Consider the following 22,393-nt stretch of genomic DNA (forward strand, 5'->3'; position numbering starts at 1 on the left):
ATCAATTTAGGCAGCCATCCAACAATAGTGGAGAATCCAAAGACCCGTGAAAAGTAAAGAATTGTTAACAACAGTGTTTGTAAGAAATAATCCTTGTAAGAAAAAGTTAAGTGCAATTTCTCTTGACAGTGGCTGCAAGAAATTATTTTTATTATTATTATTTTTTTTTTCAAAAGGCCACTGGTAATAATTCATTAAAATAAATCCGTAAAGGCAGAATGCAGCGACTTAATTATTAGTATGACATTACTGATATGAATGCCTTTTGATACAAAGACTATTTAACAATTTAAATAAAATGCACTGGTATTATCTATACATTAATGTACAATTTTATATATTTGACGAAAAAAGGAAATATTTCAGAAACAACTTCTAACACCATATAATTACAACACACTGCAGCCTCGCACATTATTAAATACATTACAAACACTGGTGCCTGTCAGCATGTTGATCATAAAACTTGGCAGCGAGACTCGTTTTGAGATCTTTGTCAAAAATGGTTGTTATTCTGGCCTCTCTTTTTATTTATTTATTTTTTTTTTTTCTACTGCCATTCACAAGATACATATAGTAATATACATTTTCTCCTTCACTCTCCCACACTCATTCACACACCCTTTTTTTTTTTTTTTTTTTTTTACATACTAATATATATTTTTTCACTTACATTATTTTGTAAATATATCACATATATACATTTGTGGTATGTCCTGGCTCCTTTTAAGTATCATTTTGCCGTATAAAATGTGCAATAATATTCGACCTTTACATAAAACTTTCCATTTTTCCTATTCTATAGTACATAATTTTTTTCAGTTTCACAGCATATTTTTAACTCTTTTAAATATACCTTGAAAATTTGTTGTTGTTTTTTTTAAATATGTATTGCTCGTCTAATTCTAGAATATATTATGACAAGTGGTCTACATGTATATTTAATGGTGAACTGTCTATAATTAAGAAATGTCCTATTTTCATCCATCAGGTCACGTATATATCTAATTCCTTTATTATGCCACTACTTATACAATATGCCTCTATTATCTACCTAGATGTTACTATTATTATTATTATTATTATTATTATTATTATTATACCATATCTCAGTATTCAAAATGCTGTTATATTTTTCCCATTCCTTAAGTATTTATTCTGAGTGTATAACTATATTTATCTTTTAAAACATTTTTCCAAAACACATTTTCACATTGTTTGCCCTCTGTTTACTGAATTCTGGACCTAGAGTAAACAACACTTGCACATAACATTTTATAGCTATTTTCTTGAACATTTCACTCCATACAGCCTTTGTTATTACCATTCTCTTTATCCGAGTTAGTTTCGCTGATTTGAATAAAGCAGTAATATTTACCATGTTTATATCACCATTCTCCATCTTTTGGATTATTTGCTTTCTATTTATCTGGTTTCTTATCCCATAATAAATGTATATTGAAGACAATGCCAAAAAAGTTGAATGGCTCTTGTGACCATAGTAAATCATATTCATTAACCCCCTTTTTTTTTTTGGTACAATTCTTTCTGGACCCAATCCAAACACGTCTTGTTTTCTTGATATTTGGCTTCAACCCAGAATATTTTGCACATTGGTCAAATAAGCTTAGTGTATTTTTTGAAGAGCCCTCAGAGCCAGCTAAAAGAAAGGCAGTATCATCAACATATTGACAAATTTTAACTTCTAAACTGTCCATCTCTATCCTCCTTATCTTTTTATTTTCTCTCACCATTATCCCCAATATCTCTGCACAAATTGTATGAAGATATATGTTAGAACTCCCTGCCAACATCCTCGACCTATACTGAAGATTGACAAGAATATATGTATATACCATGTTGAGTAATGCATAATTTGAAATCTTTGTTTACACATTTAATAATTTCCCTAAAATTTCTTCCAAATCTAAAGAATTCCAGAACTTTGTCTATGAACTTCCAGAACAACCATGTGAATCATAGAAGGCATTCACATCGAGAAGAGCCGAGGTCTAGCAAGGCCGAAACCTAAATATGGCAGACCTACATGAGAGGAAGACTGCGCAATCCTTTAATAGTCTCTCAATGAATGTGATTTTCATATAAATTTTTACAGTAGGATTCCACTTCATTTAAAATTAATTTTTGATTTGTATTCTGGCCACTTTTGTTCTTTCTTTTCCTTCTTATTGTTTTTTTCTCACCCCCCCCTCCCAGTTGTCCTTTCTATTTTTTATTATCATTTTTTTTTTATTCGGGATGTGTAGTATATATATATATATATATATATATATATATATATATATATATATATATATATATATATATATATATACAGTAATTGGCAACCTGTTCTCCTTGGTCCCATGCTGTTTACAGCACCATGTGATTATAATAGGAGGGCTGTGTGCCAAATCTGTGACCTGTGCAACTCACATGTGGCATTGTTTGCACAGGTGTTAAAAAAATATTAGTTATACAGGCCCATAGCCAGCAATTTCAAAAGGGGGGGGGGTTCTTTTTCTGAAAAGGTGGACCTTTTACCATGAAACCTTTGCATACATAGATAAATTTTTACCCAAAGGGGGGCCTTTTTTTCCCAGCAGTGTATTTTTGAACTCCCTGACTCCCCCCCCCCCCCCAATTAGGCCTGGTTGTATCTAAACATATGATGACTTAATCCTCAGTTTTATTTTATGCAACGTAATAATGAAGCTGAACTCTCAATTGCCCACATGTATCATCCTCTAGCACTCCTACTTATGTTTTTTTTTCCCTAAAATGCTGTCATGTTGTAAACTAGACTCTCCCTTCAAGAAATTGACTGAAAATGGCTTATTTTCAAATTTGAATGGGATTGTAGAAAAAGTATGACAGCTACAGCTCTAGAATTTTGCACATAGGTGCGATATCATGTACTAGTAAACAATAAGGGTTATAACTATCAATCCAAAAGGTTGCACAGATTTTGAAATAGGACACTTTAAATGTGCAGCATATCGTAACACTAATGCCCTCATGATCTTGACTAAAACCTGGAGTCATCGTGACGTCACTCAGTTTTATTTCTGCAGTACCGAATGCAATGTGAACAGTCATGTGGCAATTGCAGGGCTGTTAAACATAGCACTGTTTCGGGGCAACAGCTATTGCTGATGTGAAAAACCCCACCTGGCAAATAAAAAACCAGGACATCTTGAGTTGCTCATACCAACGATTTCAAAGGATTAGGTCTACTAAAACAAATTTAAATGAAATGTATTCATGATTTTGAATTTTTGAAAAAAAAATCCCAAACTATGACTCTCGTAGGGGGTGGAACTATATTGCAAGCCAAAAAGTTGCAAGCCTGATTTTTTTTCTTTTTTTTTTCATTTGTGGGTTAAAATATCAAGCAAATTTTATAATTTTGAAGGGATTAGTTTGCACACTGTCAAGTATGGTAACACGGTTCCCTAATTCAACAAACAATTAATCTTGGAAAAAAATGGATCTTTGGATACCTCTGTCAAACCGTCAAATTTCTTGATCTAAAAACTGTTAAGGGTTGAACATTTTATTCAAATTTAATGGAAACTAAACTGAAATCAGAATGAAACAACCAATTGAACTACATATAGCTCCAGTGAGTATTTGCATGAACAACCAGGCCCGTAGCCAGGGGGGTTCGGGGGGTTCGAAAGAACCGCCCCTTTTGCTGGGAAAGGTCCACTCTGGGTAAAATTTGATCTATGTACATGAAATTTTTATGGGAAAAGGTCCAATTTTTCAGAAAAAGATTCCCCCTTTGGAAATTGCTGGCTACGGCCATGACAACCTTCACCTATCCTTGATGCGTGACATGCAAAAGGCAAACGTGTGAACAGTTCTTTATTTAAGTGTTACCCTAGAAAAAGAGTGTGGGTTTACATATTCTAATATCATTTATATATGTTGACATACATGTACATGTATTAAAAGTCTGTGTAAACAAATGCAGAGTGAACACATGAAAAAAAGTTCGACGGGCAGATAAATGTGGATCTGCTGTGGCTTGTAGCTTAACTCTAGAACAGAAAATGATGTCAGTCATTTTAAAAGGGTTATTATGCTCCATGAACATTCTGATGACAATATTTATAGAAGAAGACCTACTAAAGTAAAAAGCACTTCATGATGTTCAGTTCAACCATCCTTTAATGAAATAGGGTTTGCCATGTACCAGGATGATGTAATACCATAACTACTAGTACTTCAATTACGTGCTGAAAGTTACCTACGCTTTTGATATACCCTATATAAGCAGATCCTGAGGAATAACGGGGGGGGGGGGGGGGGGGGGAGCTGCCCCCCCCTGGGATTTAGAATTTTCCACTCTGGTAAGGGGACACCCCCTCCCCCCTCGTCTCCGCTTACTGCCCCCCCTGGCATTTTGCTCAGGCTACGACCCTGAATAAATCTATATATTCAACAGTTAAAGCATGTAAATTTAGGTAATACCTGTCAGAAAATAATGGCTTATATGTTGTCGGATTTAGGAGGGAGAAAGGATCATTACCTTGACAATTTGGTTCTACCCCTCATATTATATGTTATTACTTGAATAACTAGTTATTTGTAGTGAATTAAGCAATATTCAAATGCAAGATCTAGGCCTGTTTTTTTCCCCCTCAATACTGAGGCAAAAGAGGGTTACATATCCCTATACATCCCCGCACTGATACTCCCCCTCCTTCAATTTTTTAAAACTGAAAACTTGATAAATGTTTCCTTTTCCTTACCACTGAGACAATCTACAAGACAATGTATCAAGCAGACAACATGAACAGCACACAGCAGATAGGTGGTGTCCCTGATACCCTTCCTCGATCCCCCCACCCCACCACCACACAAACACACGCGCACACACACACACAGAGCTGAGTTTTACATTTCTGACTGTATATCCTTATTAAAGGACATAGTCACATTTTTAATTTCACCAAAGAGATTTTATGTTATTTTTGTGATTTTGTGACAGATCAGTTTTTGGGTGTAAGAATCTAGACAAGTCGCTGTGGAAGTGATGTCCTCACGTACTTTTATAGAAATAATATTCCAACGTATGTTTATATTTGAGTGCGTGGTAGGATTGCCTTCCAATGATTCTCACTTAAAAAAAAAAAAAGAAAAGGCATACGTGACAAAATTATGTTTACACTTCACTTGTATTATATAGTCTTCTGAAAATTTCAATAAAATAACTAATACTTTTTGAGCTAGAACAGAACAGGTCTTGTCTCTCTCTCTCTCTTGTTTGAGAACTATGATTTTCTTAAGCAGAAATGAACTGTTGTTGCATTGTTCTCTCTCTCCTGGCAACGCCCCTCTTTTTTAATTGCCATTTGTTAATGTTACTTTTATTTTTTCTGGGCGTCACTTACCAATTTAAGATTTAAGTGTATCTTTGTCCTTTTATATTACCCTTTGATCAGCACCACATATATATTGAATTAAAATATATAAGTAAAAAAATATATGGAATTGCTTACATAGTAATCTAAGTGAATCCTACGCTCATGTCACTTTTACCAATGCAAATAATATGTAAGAGATATACATGTGCCCTGATACAAATAAGAAATGGCTTTGTCAAAACGTGTAATGTTCATTCCAAAAAATTCTCCAGAAAAATTGCCTCAGCCATTCCCATAAATTTGTAAATAAATTTTTCCATGGAGAGCATTTACTGGGTTGACCCAGATACAAATCTTAGGAAAGTATCCTAAAGTATCAATTAATTAAAGATACCAATGACACATTCTAAATTTGTGCTGCTCAGTCCATTTTATGTAAAAGAAAGAATTAAGGGGGACAGCATTATAACAGGTACCAAGATTTTGATATAAATCATTTTAAATTTGATTTAAAATGTATTGATTATTTCCAGTAGTTGTGAAGATGTACACTGTTTACTTTTCATGCAACTTTAAGTGATCATTTTCCATTAAAAGTCAAATTTATGCCAAGTGTTTGCTACAATTTAAACCCCCCCTACTATAGTACACTAAGTGGAAATGTGTCAAGGGCATGCATGTGAAGTGCTATATTCTAAAGTCCTCAATCTGATAATAGAAATAAACAACAAGCATGGATGCAGTACATTATGTTGAGCAGAATGGATAGAGCCAATGGGTACTATCATTCAGAATTGTGCAGACTGTATACACGACAAATTTCCTGACAAGCCCTCATAATTAAGTCATTGCCCATGCAGCACTACAGGTGCAATAATAATAAATATTGTCATCTTTGAAATAAGACATCTGAGAAGGTAAAAATGATTTTAACACATTGGTTTTTAATTATAACTAGAGGATCAGAGAAGCGATACCGCCTCTAAGTATTGTACCACCAGCTGGAGCAAGCACATTCGTAGAAAATAAAAAAAGGGACATCATGTTGTATGTGACAAGATATTTATTACAAAATCCAGTAAACATAAGTTCTCATTTTTTTGAAAACTACAATTTATAACAAAATCATGGGGAAAAGTAAAAGGTCAAATCCAAATTTGTGAAGTGCAGTTCATGGCCAAAAGGAGGTCAAAGGTCAATTTCAAGGTCACAGGAAGACTGTCAATATACATGAGTTCCTATTCAAGTTCAGTAGTATCAGTGGGCATATCCAGTTTTGGAGATGTAAGGACCGGAAAAGTTGCAAAGTTCAGCTCATGGTGAAAAGGTCAATTTGAAGGTCACAGTTAGATTGCCAGAATATGTCTTCCTAGTCAAGTCCAATAGTAACTATTGGTGTATCTTTGCCAGTTTTGGAGATATAAGGGACAGAAGCCTAGCAAAGTTCAGTTCATGGTGAAAAGTAGGTCAAAGGCCAATTTTGAGGTCACAGATTTCCAGTATATGACTTCCTATTCAAGTTCAATAGTAACTATGGGCGTATCTCTGCCAGTTTTGGAGATATAAGGGACTAAAATGTTGCAAAGTTCAGTTCATGGTGAAAAGTAGGTCAAAGGTCAATTTCAAGGTCACAATTAAATTGCCAGTATAGGACTTCCTATTCAATTTCAATAGTAACTATGGGCCTATCTCTGCCAGTTTTGGAGATCTAAGGGACTAAAATGTTGTAATTTTGGAGTTACAGTACGTGCCATAATTTTTGTACAGAAGAAATTAATTGAAATAAAGAAAAGGTCATTTTGGCTGAAATGGGAGGTGCTCAGATATTTCAGATGTTCAAATTTAATGAAATAGTGTCATTTTTGACCAGAAGTTTTCTGCCTCAATATGCCTTATCTTTGTTATCTTTTCCAGAAGTTCTAAATTTTATCCATATTACTGTATTGCACATTTTATTTTCACCACCACAATGTATTTTTTGATATAACGTAACTCGTAAACCATATGAAAAAAAAAAAAAAAGGAGGATACCACCTTCAGTGTTGAACTTTACAAGCTCTATCAAATGCAAAAAACAAGAGGTCTCTAGCATTAACGGTTCCAGAATTAGTTTTTTCAGTTTCAGCATATAATGGTCGCTTCTCCTGTGAAAATGCACCGATTGACCCCAAACTCACAGAGATGAAAGATGGCCCTAAGTGTAACACCTGCCAATAATATTATAGGTTAGGTCTGTGTAGTTTCTGCAAATCTGCACAAACACTTTTATGCAGAAAAATCCCACTTTTAGAAAATTTTGGCCCATTTGACCTTGAAATAAAGGGCAAAGGTCAAATCCAAGGGCATATTTGGAATCTTCAAATATGACTTTCAGTCAGACTTCTATGGAAATTTTAGTGAATTCCTTTGGTTTGGGAGATATTTAGCATTGAGCATTCAAAAATTATGACAAAGGTGCGTTTCAACGTGCGTCACGCCCAGGCCAATGCACCGAGACAACAAAAACAAGGGGGTTTAAGTTGCGATTATATGTGACCTAAATCCAAGAGATGGGAACACAGGTCTTTAATTGCAGTCTAGGAGGAGAAGAGGTAACGGTGACTTGTATCCCAAGCCATCCTGTTGAGCGGGCGGAGCCAGCAGATCCGTACGAGACGGGTCGGGACTAAAACCATGAGTACTGCCATCGTACACCCTGACTGTACTTATTATTGAAAATATAGTTTCATTACTGAAATAAAAGATCAACAATTATTTACAAAAGTCAGCAGACCTTCACTTGCTTCTGTATTGGAAAAAATGACTTCAGAATATGGCTGACATTGAGTGGAAGAGGGGCAACAACACACTTCAACAACTGGCAAAAATGTTGCCAGAATAAGTTTTGATGAAAATTGGTAGGTTTATTCTGTGTATTAAAAGTCGTCTTCTACCCACTGGAAGAAAGTGTACACCCTCTCTGATAGGAGGTATCTCAAAATGAAACGGTGTTGCTACATATAAAAATTGGCATGTTGGCCAATTTTGTCGAGTTGTATCTCATTCATTTCACCTTAATGCTGGGAAAACCGCACACTTAGAGCTACAGGATACCCTCTGCTATCATGTCTTATTTTTTCACTAGGCTTTTATGCAAAGAATAAAGCACAATTCATGAATTTTCATGAAAATCACAAAACTTAGAATTTTTTATCACAACTTCATCTCAGTGCACACAACGTATTCTGAATATCTTCCTGCGCACTGCCAGTTGCCATATGACTGAAACAAGCATGTGAATATTGCGTCTGATTCTTTGTATCAGACTCGTCATTTTACTTGACAACACCAAATGTTTGAAGGTAGTTTTATTACGATAATTTCTTGAAGGCATCAATTTCTTAAAGTGCGAGGCTATGGGCATGATTGGAAAAACAGCTAAAAAACAAGTACTTTCAGTTTTTGTCAATTTCTTGAAGGCGTCGATTTCTAGAAAGGCAAGTCTATGCTTAACACTGTGGTAAATGACAAAAAAAAAAATATTTAAATGGGGGTGTTACATGTTGATCATTCAATCTGTTACATATCACATCATTTATATATTTTATATATCAGTTACTGATAACAAATGTAATCTTCAAAATGTCTTTCGGAAAGGACTGTTCCATACACCAATACTTACTCAAACATGCAGCAGCCAAGAGTCGTTTGGGGAGTTCTGGGTTCGGACAGTGTGGATAGAAAGGCTGGATCACGTAGTTAGCGAACGTCAGTGCTATGATGGTGTTAGTGGTCGGAAATACGGTAATTAGCATTACCCACAAGAAGAGAAACCCTACAAAATCCCCATAAGAATGGCGGATATATGCGTAGTCCGCGCCTGAGATTACAATAAACGTTCCCAGTTCAGCGTAACACATGGCTCCCACCAAAGAGATCAAACCGCACGCCGCCCATAACACGAGGGACGCTCCCACCGAACCCGCGTACTGCAGTACACCTTTTGGGGAGACAAAAATGCCGCTTCCAACGATCGTCCCAACTATTATAGCGACTCCTTGGAGGAGTCCCATTTCTTTTTTCATTTGCAATGGATCTGTTCCTCCTGAGGAATCCGTATTCGAGTTGCAATTCATGGGCTCTTTTTCATCTCGTGTTCCTTCGTTTTCTGCCATTGTCATTATGATATGTTAATTTCAGTCTCCACTTAGCACGTTTCACTTGTGTTTTTTCGTGAATGATAAATGCTCCCTTCGGAGTCAGTCCTCTTTGAATCGCTTCTTCAGATAATACCAAATGTATCTTGTGTACTTGGCGAGTGTATTTATGTCAAAATATATGTTATATTCCTCGATTCACACGCTTGTGCTGTAGCTCTAGCTGTTGATCTTGCGTAATGTGCGCCAACAATAAAAAACCTTTTGCAAATGGAGTACGGTTTGGCAAAAACCGTATGACGCAATACTTTGTTGACTAAAGAGTTCGCGTAGGCGGAGCTGAATACGTTCAATTGATTGTTTGTCCTAAATATGATAAAAGTCAATTATCAGTTAGAGTGTACAGGAAAATAAACCTATACATGCAAAATTTCCACAAGACTCTGGAAAACCGACATTACATTGCATTAGGCCTACATTATACATATGTGTGTAGGCCTACATGTATGTAGAGTCAATTAAAATGAGAATATTTAATTTATTTTTCATCAAATTAAAATATTTTAAAGATGTCTGTATACATAATATGATATTTTATATATTATGTCTTTCCTCGTTTAAATCTTTCTAACCAATCCGGTATTCTCCCGCCAAATGGAATTTTCGGCTCGCAATAGAAGCACATTGCGCTACCAGTACACGTCACGTCATTGGATGGTTTCTACCATTTCTAATTAAATAAATTAATGATTTAGTTCTGAGTGAAAGGCCAGTCACTTAAACAGTCATGTCTTCCTGTACAGTTAGGAAGAATATCAACATGTTGTATTTTTCTTTGAGGTATTATATCATTTTAAAGGCCTGAATCTCCCCGCATCGAACTTCCGCTCAGTTCCCGCCACCACTACCACCACCTCACGCACCTTTACAACCCCACATCGTTACTCCCGAGTGGAAGATACCCCTGTGCAAAGTATAAAACAATGTTTAATTTCAAAACCTTGCTGTAAATAAAAAAAAAGTCAAGTGACATATGTGACATCATATGTTAATCGCCATTTAATTAGAAAAATCGCCGAGGAGGAGTAACGATGCGAGAGCGTACACAAAGAGATAGGCCTACACTCCTTTAAAAATATGACTTTGGGACTTTTTTCAAAGAAAGAAAAAACAGATATTGTGACTTTAAGAATCACAAAGCACTAAGAAAAAATAACTGGCACTTTCACTTTCATTACATGTGACCAGTGACCTCTTAACCTCTTAATGTCTGTGAAGTGCCACCTGCTATCAGAGGTTCTAAAATAGAATACGAAGTAAGTGATACATTTTGTAACAGACTATACTAGCGCTCCCTGTGGTCAGAGATACATTGAGTGACAAGGCACTAAAACGCTAGTTTGCTCACTATATATACCTTTTCATGTGTTAGCTTTACAACTACTTGATGTTGTGGGATATAGGCCTACATGTATTTGAAATCAAGATCGAGCTGGCAATACCGAAATCAGCACAAGAATGGTGTGTTTTTTCTCTTCAGTCAACAGCTAATATTGAGATAGTTTTTACATCCAATATTAGCTGTTGACTGAAGAAAAAATCACATCATTCTTATAACTTAACACAGCTGATGAAATTCTTCTCCGAAATCAGCACAGGATTCAAATGACTGCGCATGCGCTTGCACAAAAAGCGCGCTGTTTGAAATAAACAAAATGCAGTACAAAACAATGTCTAGATTAGTAGAATTTATCGGATACATGCATCTGTCTATATATGGTACTTTATCTACATAAATTTCCACTTAGGTCATTTAGGGGCAGACGTCTTTATTGTGTCATTTTCGAAAGTAACGATGGCAAGAGTGAGCTCCATTGTTTATTTAATTTGGAATGGGACAGCCTGTGGATAACCATGCTAGGATATGGATACTGGTAGGTCCCAAATGGTCGAAAGCTTTGGGAACAAAAAGCTTTTACAATGTTAGTCGCGATCGAGTACCTACTTAAAAGTCTATATACGATCCGGGATTTTCCCGCTAGGTAGAATTTTTTCTTGAAAATAAAGTTATTTGCCCTACTCAGGAATCATTGCTTGAAATGACCCTGCTCTTGGATTCACTGTTCCATCTTTAATTTAAATGAATTATACAGTAGTTCTAAATGTTTCCTGTAACGTTTCCATACTTCCTCGATATCAGTTACTTTTATTTGATAGGTTTTATTCTTTTAAGGTGTTTTGGGAAAGCTTTGTAGGGTATGTAGACATAGAAAAAATGACTTTAGGACAGTTTTAAACATGGATAGTTTAACTTTTAAGTTTGAAAAATGTGTACACAACGACTGTTAAGTTTCCACAGATAGCCTGCCCTTTTTGATAAAAGGAAATATTAAAGGAGACAAAGCTGAAAGCTGCTGAAGTAGGCCTTACTTGGTACATGTAGGACTGCAAACTTTTGAATTTAATCAAAGCGCAATCAAGTGGCTCAACTGTCACATTCATCAATTAGTGTCGGAGCTCACTGTTATGATGATTTTATATACATAATCTTTATTACGTGATTGTAGTCTTACGTGATTGTAATTCCTATTCAAATACCGTGTGTACAATTTACATAGTTTAGCATCTGCTTTAGGATTAGTATTAAAATCAGAGATTGAGCAAGTAACGAGTACACATTAAAAGATTAAAACTGGAATCTGGGCTCCGTATCTCGAAAGGTTCGCTATGTTGCGCACGTGCGCAAGCGTCTCGATTCCACGGCCCTGTATCTCGAAATAGAATCGGTTATGGAATCGAGACACTTGCGCACGTGCGCAACTTAGCGAACCTTTCGAGATTCGGAGCCCTGTTGTCTGTGCTGTACTTTCTCAGGGCGACTTCTACGTAAATATTATTGACTACAAACCCAGGGAAAATATATAACTCGTTTTCCACAGGGATTAGTGATTTCAACGAGTGTGATGGAACGAAAGACATTTGAACTATCTTATCTGCTGATTTATGAGAACAGCTTACCGAAAAAAATATTCTTAGTAATTGCATGTTAGATTTGCTGCTCATGTTTCTTTCCATTTTCTGGAAAAAAAAAAGATTTATAGTGTCATTTTTGTGTGTTCAAAACATGCAGTGATACAGTGTAGGTCCTCATAAAATTAAAATATTATTTTGATTTTATTTATGCATGTTAGTTTTGAAAGAATATAATATCAATGTTCACAAAAAAGGAAAATAGTGATAGTTTTGTTTATCAACTTGTAATCATTTGTGAACATGAACTGAACATAATAAATTTCTTAGGTGTGTTCCGCTAAAATGAGAAACATAGGTTAGGTAGTATGTATCATTTTAACACTTGACCTTTCGTGCAGGCTGGACGGTTACTGGAATATGTCCTGCAATGGACAAAGTTCATGCATTGATACGTAATAGCAACGATTGATATATTTAGTATATGAAGTAGAGTAAACTAGTAAGAGGCAACTCCCGGATGTATGTAAACGATAGGCAAACCCCCAATTTACTGTATATTACATGTATTCTATTCCCAAATTTCCTTAAAAAGAGTGACAGATACATAACTCCAAGCAGCTTACTTTATGTATGTTGGGAAAGCATAAAGACAGATCGCTAGCTCTCATTTATTCACTTACTTATTTACTTGCAGTTACTTTTATTCTCGTCTTTGTTTAGATTCACGACTACAGTCATTTTTAAGCAGATACTTTTAAGTAATTACTTTCGGGCAGTTTCTTTCAGACAGTCTCCAGACAGTTACTTGCACTTTTTAATTGTTTTGCTCAATTGTGGAGCGTATTGGCAGTGCGCTGACTGAAAAAGGAATAAAAATACTTTCGGAACAGCAAGTGGACTTTTTCTTTCTTGAGCAAAATAAATCATCTTATCACCGGGATAAGGAGACGAACCAGAGTTAGAAAAAGACCCCCACGATAACCCGGTTGATAAAAATAAAGTTACAATGACCGTTTCCTGAAAATTCAACAATTTTCACTTAATCATTAAGGCACAGGACTACCATCTCCGAAATCCTTTCACAAAATTAAGATAAACTCGTTTTTGGGTTGGTGGCGAGAACAATAGCGTATCTAAGAATTTGGAGAACTGTAACGTGACATCCCTTTCACTGTGTGAAAAACAATAGTATTTGTAAGGAATGGTTGATTGCGATTTCTCTTGACTATCGTTGGAAGAAATTTCTTTTATTAATAATATTTTTTCAATATGCTGCTGGAAATAATTGATCCATTTCGAAAAAAATCCGTAACATTATAAAACGACTGAATAATCATTATTTCATAAGTGATACGAACGCCTTTTGATGCAGTGACTATTAACAACTTAAATAGAATGCCTTGGCATTATCTATATATAAATGTACAATTTTTATGTTTGACAGAAAAGTATAATATTTCAGAAAAATTCTTACACTTTAGTTACAACACACACTACAGTCTCACACATTAGTACATATACTACAATTACTGGTATGCATACGTCAGCATATTGATCGTAAAACTTGTTGGCGGCGAAACTGATGGCAGTAAATTGTTTTGAGATCTCTGCCAAAAATGGTTGTTATTCTATCCACTTTTGTCCGCTTTCTTTTCCCTTTAATTGTTTTGCTCTTTTTTTCAGTTTCTTTTATTTTGTTTTTATAAATAGGTTTAACTATCGTTTTTTAAAATAATGATTGCTGTGAACTCTAAACTAGTGACATATTGTCTTTATTGTCTTGCGTTCCATGGTTTATATTAACGTTGGGGTGATGTAGCTCCCGTAGTTCTTCCTTGGCTCTTGTTGCTCTTTTCCACGTGATACTAAACAAAATGAACACCAAAAACAGTATAAAAAGAACAAGTCCTCCCAGTGTCACCAATCCTGACATCAATTCTGCTTTCTGGGACTGTAAATTTTGAGTGATTTGATCAAATCTTTCATTCTCTTTTAACTCGGACCGCTGGCCTATTCTTTTTAAAAATCCTAAAAATCGAAATTTACAAACTGTTAGCTGCATGAAAAAAAAAAAAGACATATTTATGACTGGTCTAGTTATAAGTCATTTCAAAATATCACGTATTAACCTGATGAGAAACTAACGCTTTTATTTAATATGTAAATAATCAATATTAATAATTAAGACATTAAAAATAATAATATGAGTTTTGGATGCGATTTTAAACCAAAACTTGCATTTAAATTCAACTTTATTTCTAATCTTTTTTACATTCCCCACGATATAATAAGCTTTACCTAAAAGATTGTCGACTGGGCCTAGCTTTGGGATGATGTTTTTCCGCCCTAAGTCTGCAAATAGGCCAAATGTTCTTGTTTTACCAAAGACTCTAGTCTTTTTACCAGGGCCTTTAACTCCGAATAGAACTAGACTAGTTCCAAAAGGACCCTTAGTTCCGAATCCACCTGTCGTTCTAAAAGGACCTTTAGTTCCGAATCGAAATGTCGTTCCAAAAGGGCCTTTAGTTCCGAATCGAACTGTCGTTCCAAAAGGGCCTTTAGTGGCGAATCGACCAGTCGTTCCAAAAGGTCCAGTCGTTCTAATTGGGCCAGTGGTTCCTTTGGACAGGAAAGCCGGTGTTGTTGCCATGAAGGGGAAGATGATGATTTGACCTGCTCAACAGAGTTCTCACAATAAGGCATGACATAGACATACATGTACGAGATACAAAGTGGGCAAGAAAACACCACAAAATGTTAGCATTGATTCTGCCTGTGATAAGCACCTGTGAATGGGTCTCTTCTAAAAATCTCGGAAGCACTTAACTTTTTCAGAATCATGAAGACGCATTTATGAATGTTAAATTGTTTAATCAGTTAATCTGTACGAACAGTGGGGCGAACAAAAAAGAAAAAGCACTTATAAGACTGATGAAATAGTACTAATTCTCCCGTTTGACCTATCCCCATTCAATATAATTAAATAAGAATTTTTAGGCTATCTTTCACATTCTCACAATAATGCCCAATTTAGACATATGTGTATTGTTTGTGATAAAAAGAAATGCATTTAACAAGAATCAATAAAGATGGTTAACATTCTGGCACCATTATATGTGATCTCTTAAAAGTGCAGGAAACACCAGACTGTAGGAAAACGTTTTTCTGTGTGCAGATTAATCAACAGGCATTAATGGACGTTAAATTGTTTAATCAGTTTAACCTATATATATATATATATAAGACAACAAATAGGGACGATGAAACTGTACTTACCCGGCATTCCCCTTTCTCCCTTTTGCCCATTGTTGCCTTTCATTCCCGTTTCTCCCTTTTGACCATTATTGCCTTTCATTCCTCTTTCTCCCTTCTGACCTACTCCATTGTTGCCCTTCATTCCTCTTTCTCCCTTCTGACCTACTCCATTGTTGCCCTTCATTCCCTTCATTCCTGGAGAATGTAGTTAAGTTCAGAATTTCAGGTCATCCACAAGGTTTTTTAAAAGACACAAAGCACAGAACAGGCATTAACGTATGATAAATTGTTTAATCGGTTTAACCTGTATGTGAAGTAAGCGAAAAAAGAAAGAGTACTAATGGGACTGATTGAGCTGTACTTACCTGGACTCCCCCTTTCTCCCTTTTGACCTATTCCATTGTTGCCCTTCATTCCTAGATACAAATACAAATTTTTAGGCATCATACACTCATAATAAAGCAAGATGCAGGTATACGAATGTTAAAAAATTTTAATACATATAACAAGAAATTATCACAAAAGTTAACATTCTGTCCTTTGTCACAATACAGCATGAAATAGGCATAGGTATATAAAATAATAAAGAAAAAATAAATGCATATCACAAGAAATGATCACAAAAAAAGTTAGCATTCTGACTGTGTTGAGCACCTGTGCATGATATTCTCTTGAAAATATATAAAGTACCAAACCGAGAGCAGGGGCAGACCCAGGATTAATTAAAGGAGATTTTTTTTTTTGGTTGGGGGGGGGGGGGGGGGGGGCGGGCTGGATGAGATGCAAAGCAGCTACTCAACCCCCTTGACGCGGGATGTGGGGGTTACTGAAGGCCCCCAAGAAATGTTGGGGTTTTGGAGGGCAAATGGTGTCATTTGCTATTGTTTTAAACTAGTAAATTAGCTAGTAAATTCAAAATTTCAAAAGTGAAGTATTTTTTTCTGAACCCGGGGGGAGGGGGGGGGGCAGGACCCCCTAGCTCCGCCTAAATCCAACACTGTGAAGAAAACTTTCGAATTTTTCCTGGCGCAGAATAAATAAGAGTGAGCATTAAATCATTTAATCAGTTTAGCCTGAATGAATAGGGATAAAAAGTTACTTAGCAGAATGATAAACTGTACTTAGCCTGGCTTCCCCTTGCTGCCCTACAGTTATATTCAGAATTTTAGCTTATCACACATATGCTGCTTCTTTTTTACTTCTCCCAAAGCCCCAGAACCCCATCTATGCGAATCTAGAATAAATTGATGTTTTGACATCTTTAAAGTGGTGATTTTATAAAGATCAAGACCCAGTTTCATAAAGGACATATAGTGTTTAACTGGATGAAATATTTAAAGGTCAGTTTAACTAACCGACTGTTTGAACACTGTTTATGAAACACAATTTCAACCGCCGTTTAGTTAATGGGTGTTATTTATCCACTGGTTAGACTTAAACACTGGTTAGTGCTAAACGTCCTTTATGAAACTGGGCCCAAGGTGTTTTTTGTCTCTTCATTTTGTTATTTTGCTTAATGTTTGGATTTGAGAGGAGTGAGAAAAAGACATGGTTTTAAAGAAGCTTGCTTCAAAAACTAAGGAGAAAATGACATCGTATGCACAGACAAATTTCTTATAATTTAAGAAATAAAACACTATCATGCATTTTTTTAATATACAAAGATAACCAATTATCAGTTTTTCAAGCCAAGATATTTTTAATTGTTCATTTTGATATGAATTTTTTTATTTTTCACTCCCACTATCAATAACTAATTCCATCCTATAACACCCACAACTCTTACAATTATATACCAATTTTACAATTTTTCCAAGTCCATTTAGCACGAAAAATTGTCTTTCCAAAATAAACAGTTTTGTACAGATTTTGTTTTCTAACAAATAATTTAGAGCCAATGTACAGAGGTGAGCACATGTTTCAAATGCACCAGCCCAAATTAGTTGGTCCAAGGGGAAGTTGCTAGGACCGCCTTCACATTCAAACATCACACCAGCTAGATCGATCCAACTCTGTGGGGGATTCTAGATAGAGTGCATTCAGTCTAATCGGTTTAACTGTCTGACATGCCTCTTTGAGTAGCTTGTTGATTAATTAATTAATTATCCCCTAGCAACTATAAGGAGGTGTGTCAGATATTTAAGCTGATTACAAAGATTGCACTTAGGGAGAATCTCTCACATAGCACGACTACTGACCAAAATCCCTCTCAGATCAAACATTTCACCCATTTTATTCGAACTACATTGGCTTCCTGTACGACAGAGAATTGTTTTTAAATTACTGTTGTTTGTTTTTAAATTCACTAGAGGTGAATGCCCCTCATATTTTAACTCGATGCTACATCCAAGTACACCCAGTCTCACCAGGTCTACCAGATCCACCTCCACTCCTTGTTTTATCAGAAATGATAATAAAAAAACAACCAAAACCTACGGCCACAGGGCATTTTCAATTTCAGCACCAATTTTATGGAATCAATTACCCTCACACATTCGGACTATTGACAGTGTTGAGGTTTTTAAAAAAGATTTAAAAACATTCTTATTTGCACAGTATTTTAATTAATATCTTCTCATTTTATCAGAAAAAAAGTTTTAATTATTTTAATTGTTTTTTTTTTTTTTTACCTTAGCTTTTATTATATATATAATAAGTTGTAATCCTAATTATTTTACCTGTAAACAGCACTGAGACGCTAGTGTAGTGCGGTTTTAAGAAATAAATATTATTATTATTATTATTATTATTATTATTATAGTTGGATCAATCCAGCTAGTATGATGGGGTTTTCTATCTGCACTATTTGGTTCCTATGGGAGAATTTCCCGGGGAAACAAAGTACATAGCAGATAGAGAATTTACACAGGGTCAAACCAAAATAGTGCAGTAGTAATTTACTAAAAAGATTTACTAAAATTATGGATGTCTGCTTGCCCCCTGCTAAAATCCCCAAAAACAACAAGACCTACAGAAAAAAAATCAGTCAAATCTGACTCCTCTGGATCTACCTCCTCTGCCCTTTTAAGTGGGACATTTCACTTCCCTCTACACCCATGACAAAATCACATACGCTGTTCAGGGTATCTTGAAAAATATCACTGTTGGTTATTTTACGTATCCCCTGTTGATCCCCTTGCAAGAGATATTTGATAATCTAAATATGTTAATTTACCTCTCTCTCCTTGCTGGCCCTTCATTCCAGTGTCTCCCTTCATTCCTGAAAATTGCAAAACAGATGACACATTGTCTGATTTCAACTAAGAACAACTCAGAATTACTACATGTTATTATTAAAAAATACTACATACAGTTGCTGAAAAAGTGTCTGTCTGCTTCATTATCATACCAAAAATGATAGCAAAGTATGCATTATCAGATGTCATTTGTAACAAATCTTTTTATGAATCATTTTAATTTCATTACCTTCACCATCTAGATAAAAACCACACAGGTGGGGCTCATACCCAGACATTGATTTATGTCCTCTTTTGGCGAGGTAATATACTCTTACCTTTTTGACCATTTGGTCCTGTTGGCCCCTCTGGTCCTGTCTTGCCTTTCTCACCCTTCATCCCCTTTTCTCCAGTTGGTCCAGGTGGCCCATCTGCCCCTGTTGATCCACTTGGTCCATCTTGTCCTGTCAAACCCATCTCACCCTTGACCCCTTTGTCTCCAGTTGGTCCTGTTGGCCCATCTTGTCCTGTTGGTCCAGTCAAACCCATACCACCCTTCATACCTTTGTCTCCAGTTGGTCCTGTTGGTCCTGTTGGCCCTGTTGGCCCATCTTGTCCCCTTGGTCCTGTCAAACCAGTGTCACCCTTCATCCCTTTGTTTCCAGTTGGCCCTGTTGGACCATCTTGTCCTGTTGGTCCTGTCAAACCCGTATCACCTTTCATCCCTTTGTCTCCAGTTGGCCCAGTTGGCCCATCTTGACCAGTTGGTCCTGTTGGCCCTGTTGGCCCATCTTGTCCTGTTTGTCCTGTCATACCATTATCACCTTTCATCCCTTTGTCTCCAGTTGGCCCTGTTGGCCCATCTTGTCCTGTCATACCATTATCACCTTTCATCCCTTTGTCTCCAGTTGGCCCAGTTGGCCCATCTTCACCAGTTTGTCCAGTTGGCCCAGTTGGCCCATCTTGTCCTGTTGGTCCTGTCATACCCATATCACCTTTCATCCCTTTGTCTCCAGTTGGCCCAGTTGGCCCATCTTGACCAGTTGGCCCAGTTGGTCCTGTTGGCCCTGTTGGCCCATCTTGTCCTGTTGGTCCTGTCATACCATTATCACCTTTCATCCCTTTGTCTCCAGTTGGCCCTGTTGGCCCATCGTGCCCTGTTGGTCCTGTCATACCCATATCACCTTTCATCCCTTTGTCTCCAGTTGGCCCAGTTGGCCCATCTTGACCAGTTTGTCCTGTTGGCCCATCTTGACCAGTTTGTCCGGTTGGCCCAGTTGGCCCAGTTGGCCCAGTAGGCCCATCTTGTCCTGTTGGTCCTGTCATACCCATATCACCTTTCATCCCTTTGTTTCCAGTTGGCCCAGTTGGCCCATCTTGACCAGTTTGTCCTGTTGGCCCAGTTGGCCCAGTTGGCCCATCTTGACCAGTTGGTCCTGTTGGCCCAATTTGTCCTGTTGGTCCTGTCATACCCATCTCACCTTTCATCCCTTTGTCTCCATTTGGTCCAGTTGGCCCAGTTGGCCCAGTTGGCCCATCTTGTCCTGTTGGTCCTGTCATACCCATATCACCTTTCATCCCTTTGTCTCCAGTTGGCCCAGTTGGCCCATCTTGACCAGTTGGCCCAGTTGGCCCATCTTGACCAGTTGGTCCTGTTGGCCCTGTTGGCCCATCTTGTCCTGTTGGTCCTGTCATACCATTATCACCGTTCATCCCTTTGTCTCCAGTTGGCCCTATTGGCCCAGTTGGCCCATCTTGACCAGTTGGTCCTGTTGGCCCATCTTGACCATCTTGTCCTGTTGGTCCTGTCATACCCATATCACCCTTCATCCCTTTGTCTCCAGTTGGCCCTGTTGGCCCTGTTGGCCCATCTTGTCCTGTTTGTCCTGTCAAACCCGTGTCACCCTTCATCCCTTTGTCTCCAGTTGGCCCTGTTGGCCCAGTTGGCCCATCTTGACCAGTTGGTCCTGTTGGCCCAGATGGCCCATTTTGTCCTGTTGGTCCTGTCATACCCATCTCACCTTTCATCCCTTTGTCTCCAGTTGGTCCAGTTGGCCCAGTTGGCCCTGTTGACCCATCTTGTCCTGTTGGTCCTGTCATGCCCATATCACCTTTCATCCCTTTGTCTCCAGTTGGTCCAGTTGGCCCAGTTGGCCCTGTTGGCCCATCTTGTCCTGTTGGTCCTGTCATACCCATATCACCTTTCATCCCTTTGTCTCCAGTTGGCCCAGTTGGCCCATCTTGACCAGTTGGCCCAGTTGGCCCATCTTGACCAGTTGGTCCTGTTGGTCCTGTTGGCCCATCTTGTCCTGTTGGTCCTGTCATACCATTATCACCTTTCATCCCTTTGTCTCCAGTTGGCCCAGTTGGCCCAATTGGTCCTGTTGGCCCATCTTGACCATCTTGTCCTGTTGGTCCTGTCATACCCATATCACCTTTCATCCCTTTGTCTCCAGTTGGCCCTGTTGGCCCTGTTGGCCCATCTTGTCCTGTTGGTCCTGTCAAACCCGTGTCACCCTTCATCCCTTTGTCTCCAGTTGGTCCAGTTGGCCCTGTTGGCCCTGTTGGCCCATTTTGTCCTGTTGGTCCTGTCATACCCATCTCACCTTTCATTCCTTTGTCTCCAGTTGGTCCAGTTGGCCCAGTTGGTCCTGTTGGCCCATTTTGTCCTGTTGGTCCTGTCATACCCATATCACCTTTCATCCCTTTGTCTCCTGTTGGCCCAGTTGGCCCATCTTGACCAGTTGGCCCAGTTGGCCCAGTTGGCCCATCTTGTCCTGTTGGTCCTGTCATACCCATATCACCTTTCATCCCTTTGTCTCCAGTTGGCCCAGTTGGCCCATCTTGACCAGTTGGCCCAGTTGGCCCTGTTGACCCATCCTGTCCTGTTGGTCCTGTCATACCCATATCACCTTTCATCCCTTTGTCTCCAGTTGGTCCAGTTGGCCCAGTTGGCCCATCTTGTCCTGTTGGTCCTGTCATACCCATATCACCTTTCATCCCTTTGTCTCCAGTTGGCCCAGTTGGCCCATCTTGACCAGTTGGTCCTGTTGGTCCTGTTGGCCCATCTTGTCCTGTTGGTCCTGTCATACCATTATCACCTTTCATCCCTTTGTCTCCAGTTGGCCCTGTTGGCCCAGTTGGCCCATCTTGACCAGTTGGTCCTGTTGGCCCATCTTGACCATCTTGTCCTGTTGGTCCTGTCATACCCATATCACCTTTCATCCCTTTGTCCCCAGTTGGTCCTGTTGGCCCATCTTGACCATCTTGTCCTGTTGGTCCTGTCATACCCATATCACCTTTCATCCCTTTGTCTCCAGTTGGCCCTGTTGGCCCATCTTGTCCTGTTGGTCCTGTCAAACCCGTGTCACCCTTCATCCCTTTGTCTCCAGTTGGCCCTGTTGGCCCTGTTGACCCATCTTGTCCTGTTGGTCCTGTCATACCCATATCACCTTTCATCCCTTTGTCTCCAGTTGGT

At 37.9% G+C, this 22,393-nt stretch overlaps 1 protein-coding gene across 1 annotated transcript in view; it reads right to left on the reverse strand.

Annotated features, from left to right (window-relative positions):
* LOC106173150 (Y+L amino acid transporter 2) overlaps positions 1–9,783 on the reverse strand; it is a 36,447-nt gene extending 26,664 nt beyond the window's left edge. The window contains exon 1 of the mRNA XM_087012217.1: positions 9,037–9,783. Within this exon, the coding sequence (XP_086868343.1) occupies positions 9,037–9,535 (499 nt within the window). The 5' untranslated portion in view covers positions 9,536–9,783. The remainder of the gene's footprint in view (positions 1–9,036) is intronic.
* Positions 9,784–22,393: the final 12,610 nt, after the last annotated feature.

This window comes from Lingula anatina, chromosome 4, assembly GCF_051362555.1.
Source record: "Lingula anatina isolate TDL-2025a chromosome 4, LinAna3.0, whole genome shotgun sequence".
Lineage (NCBI taxonomy): Eukaryota > Metazoa > Brachiopoda > Lingulata > Lingulida > Lingulidae > Lingula > Lingula anatina.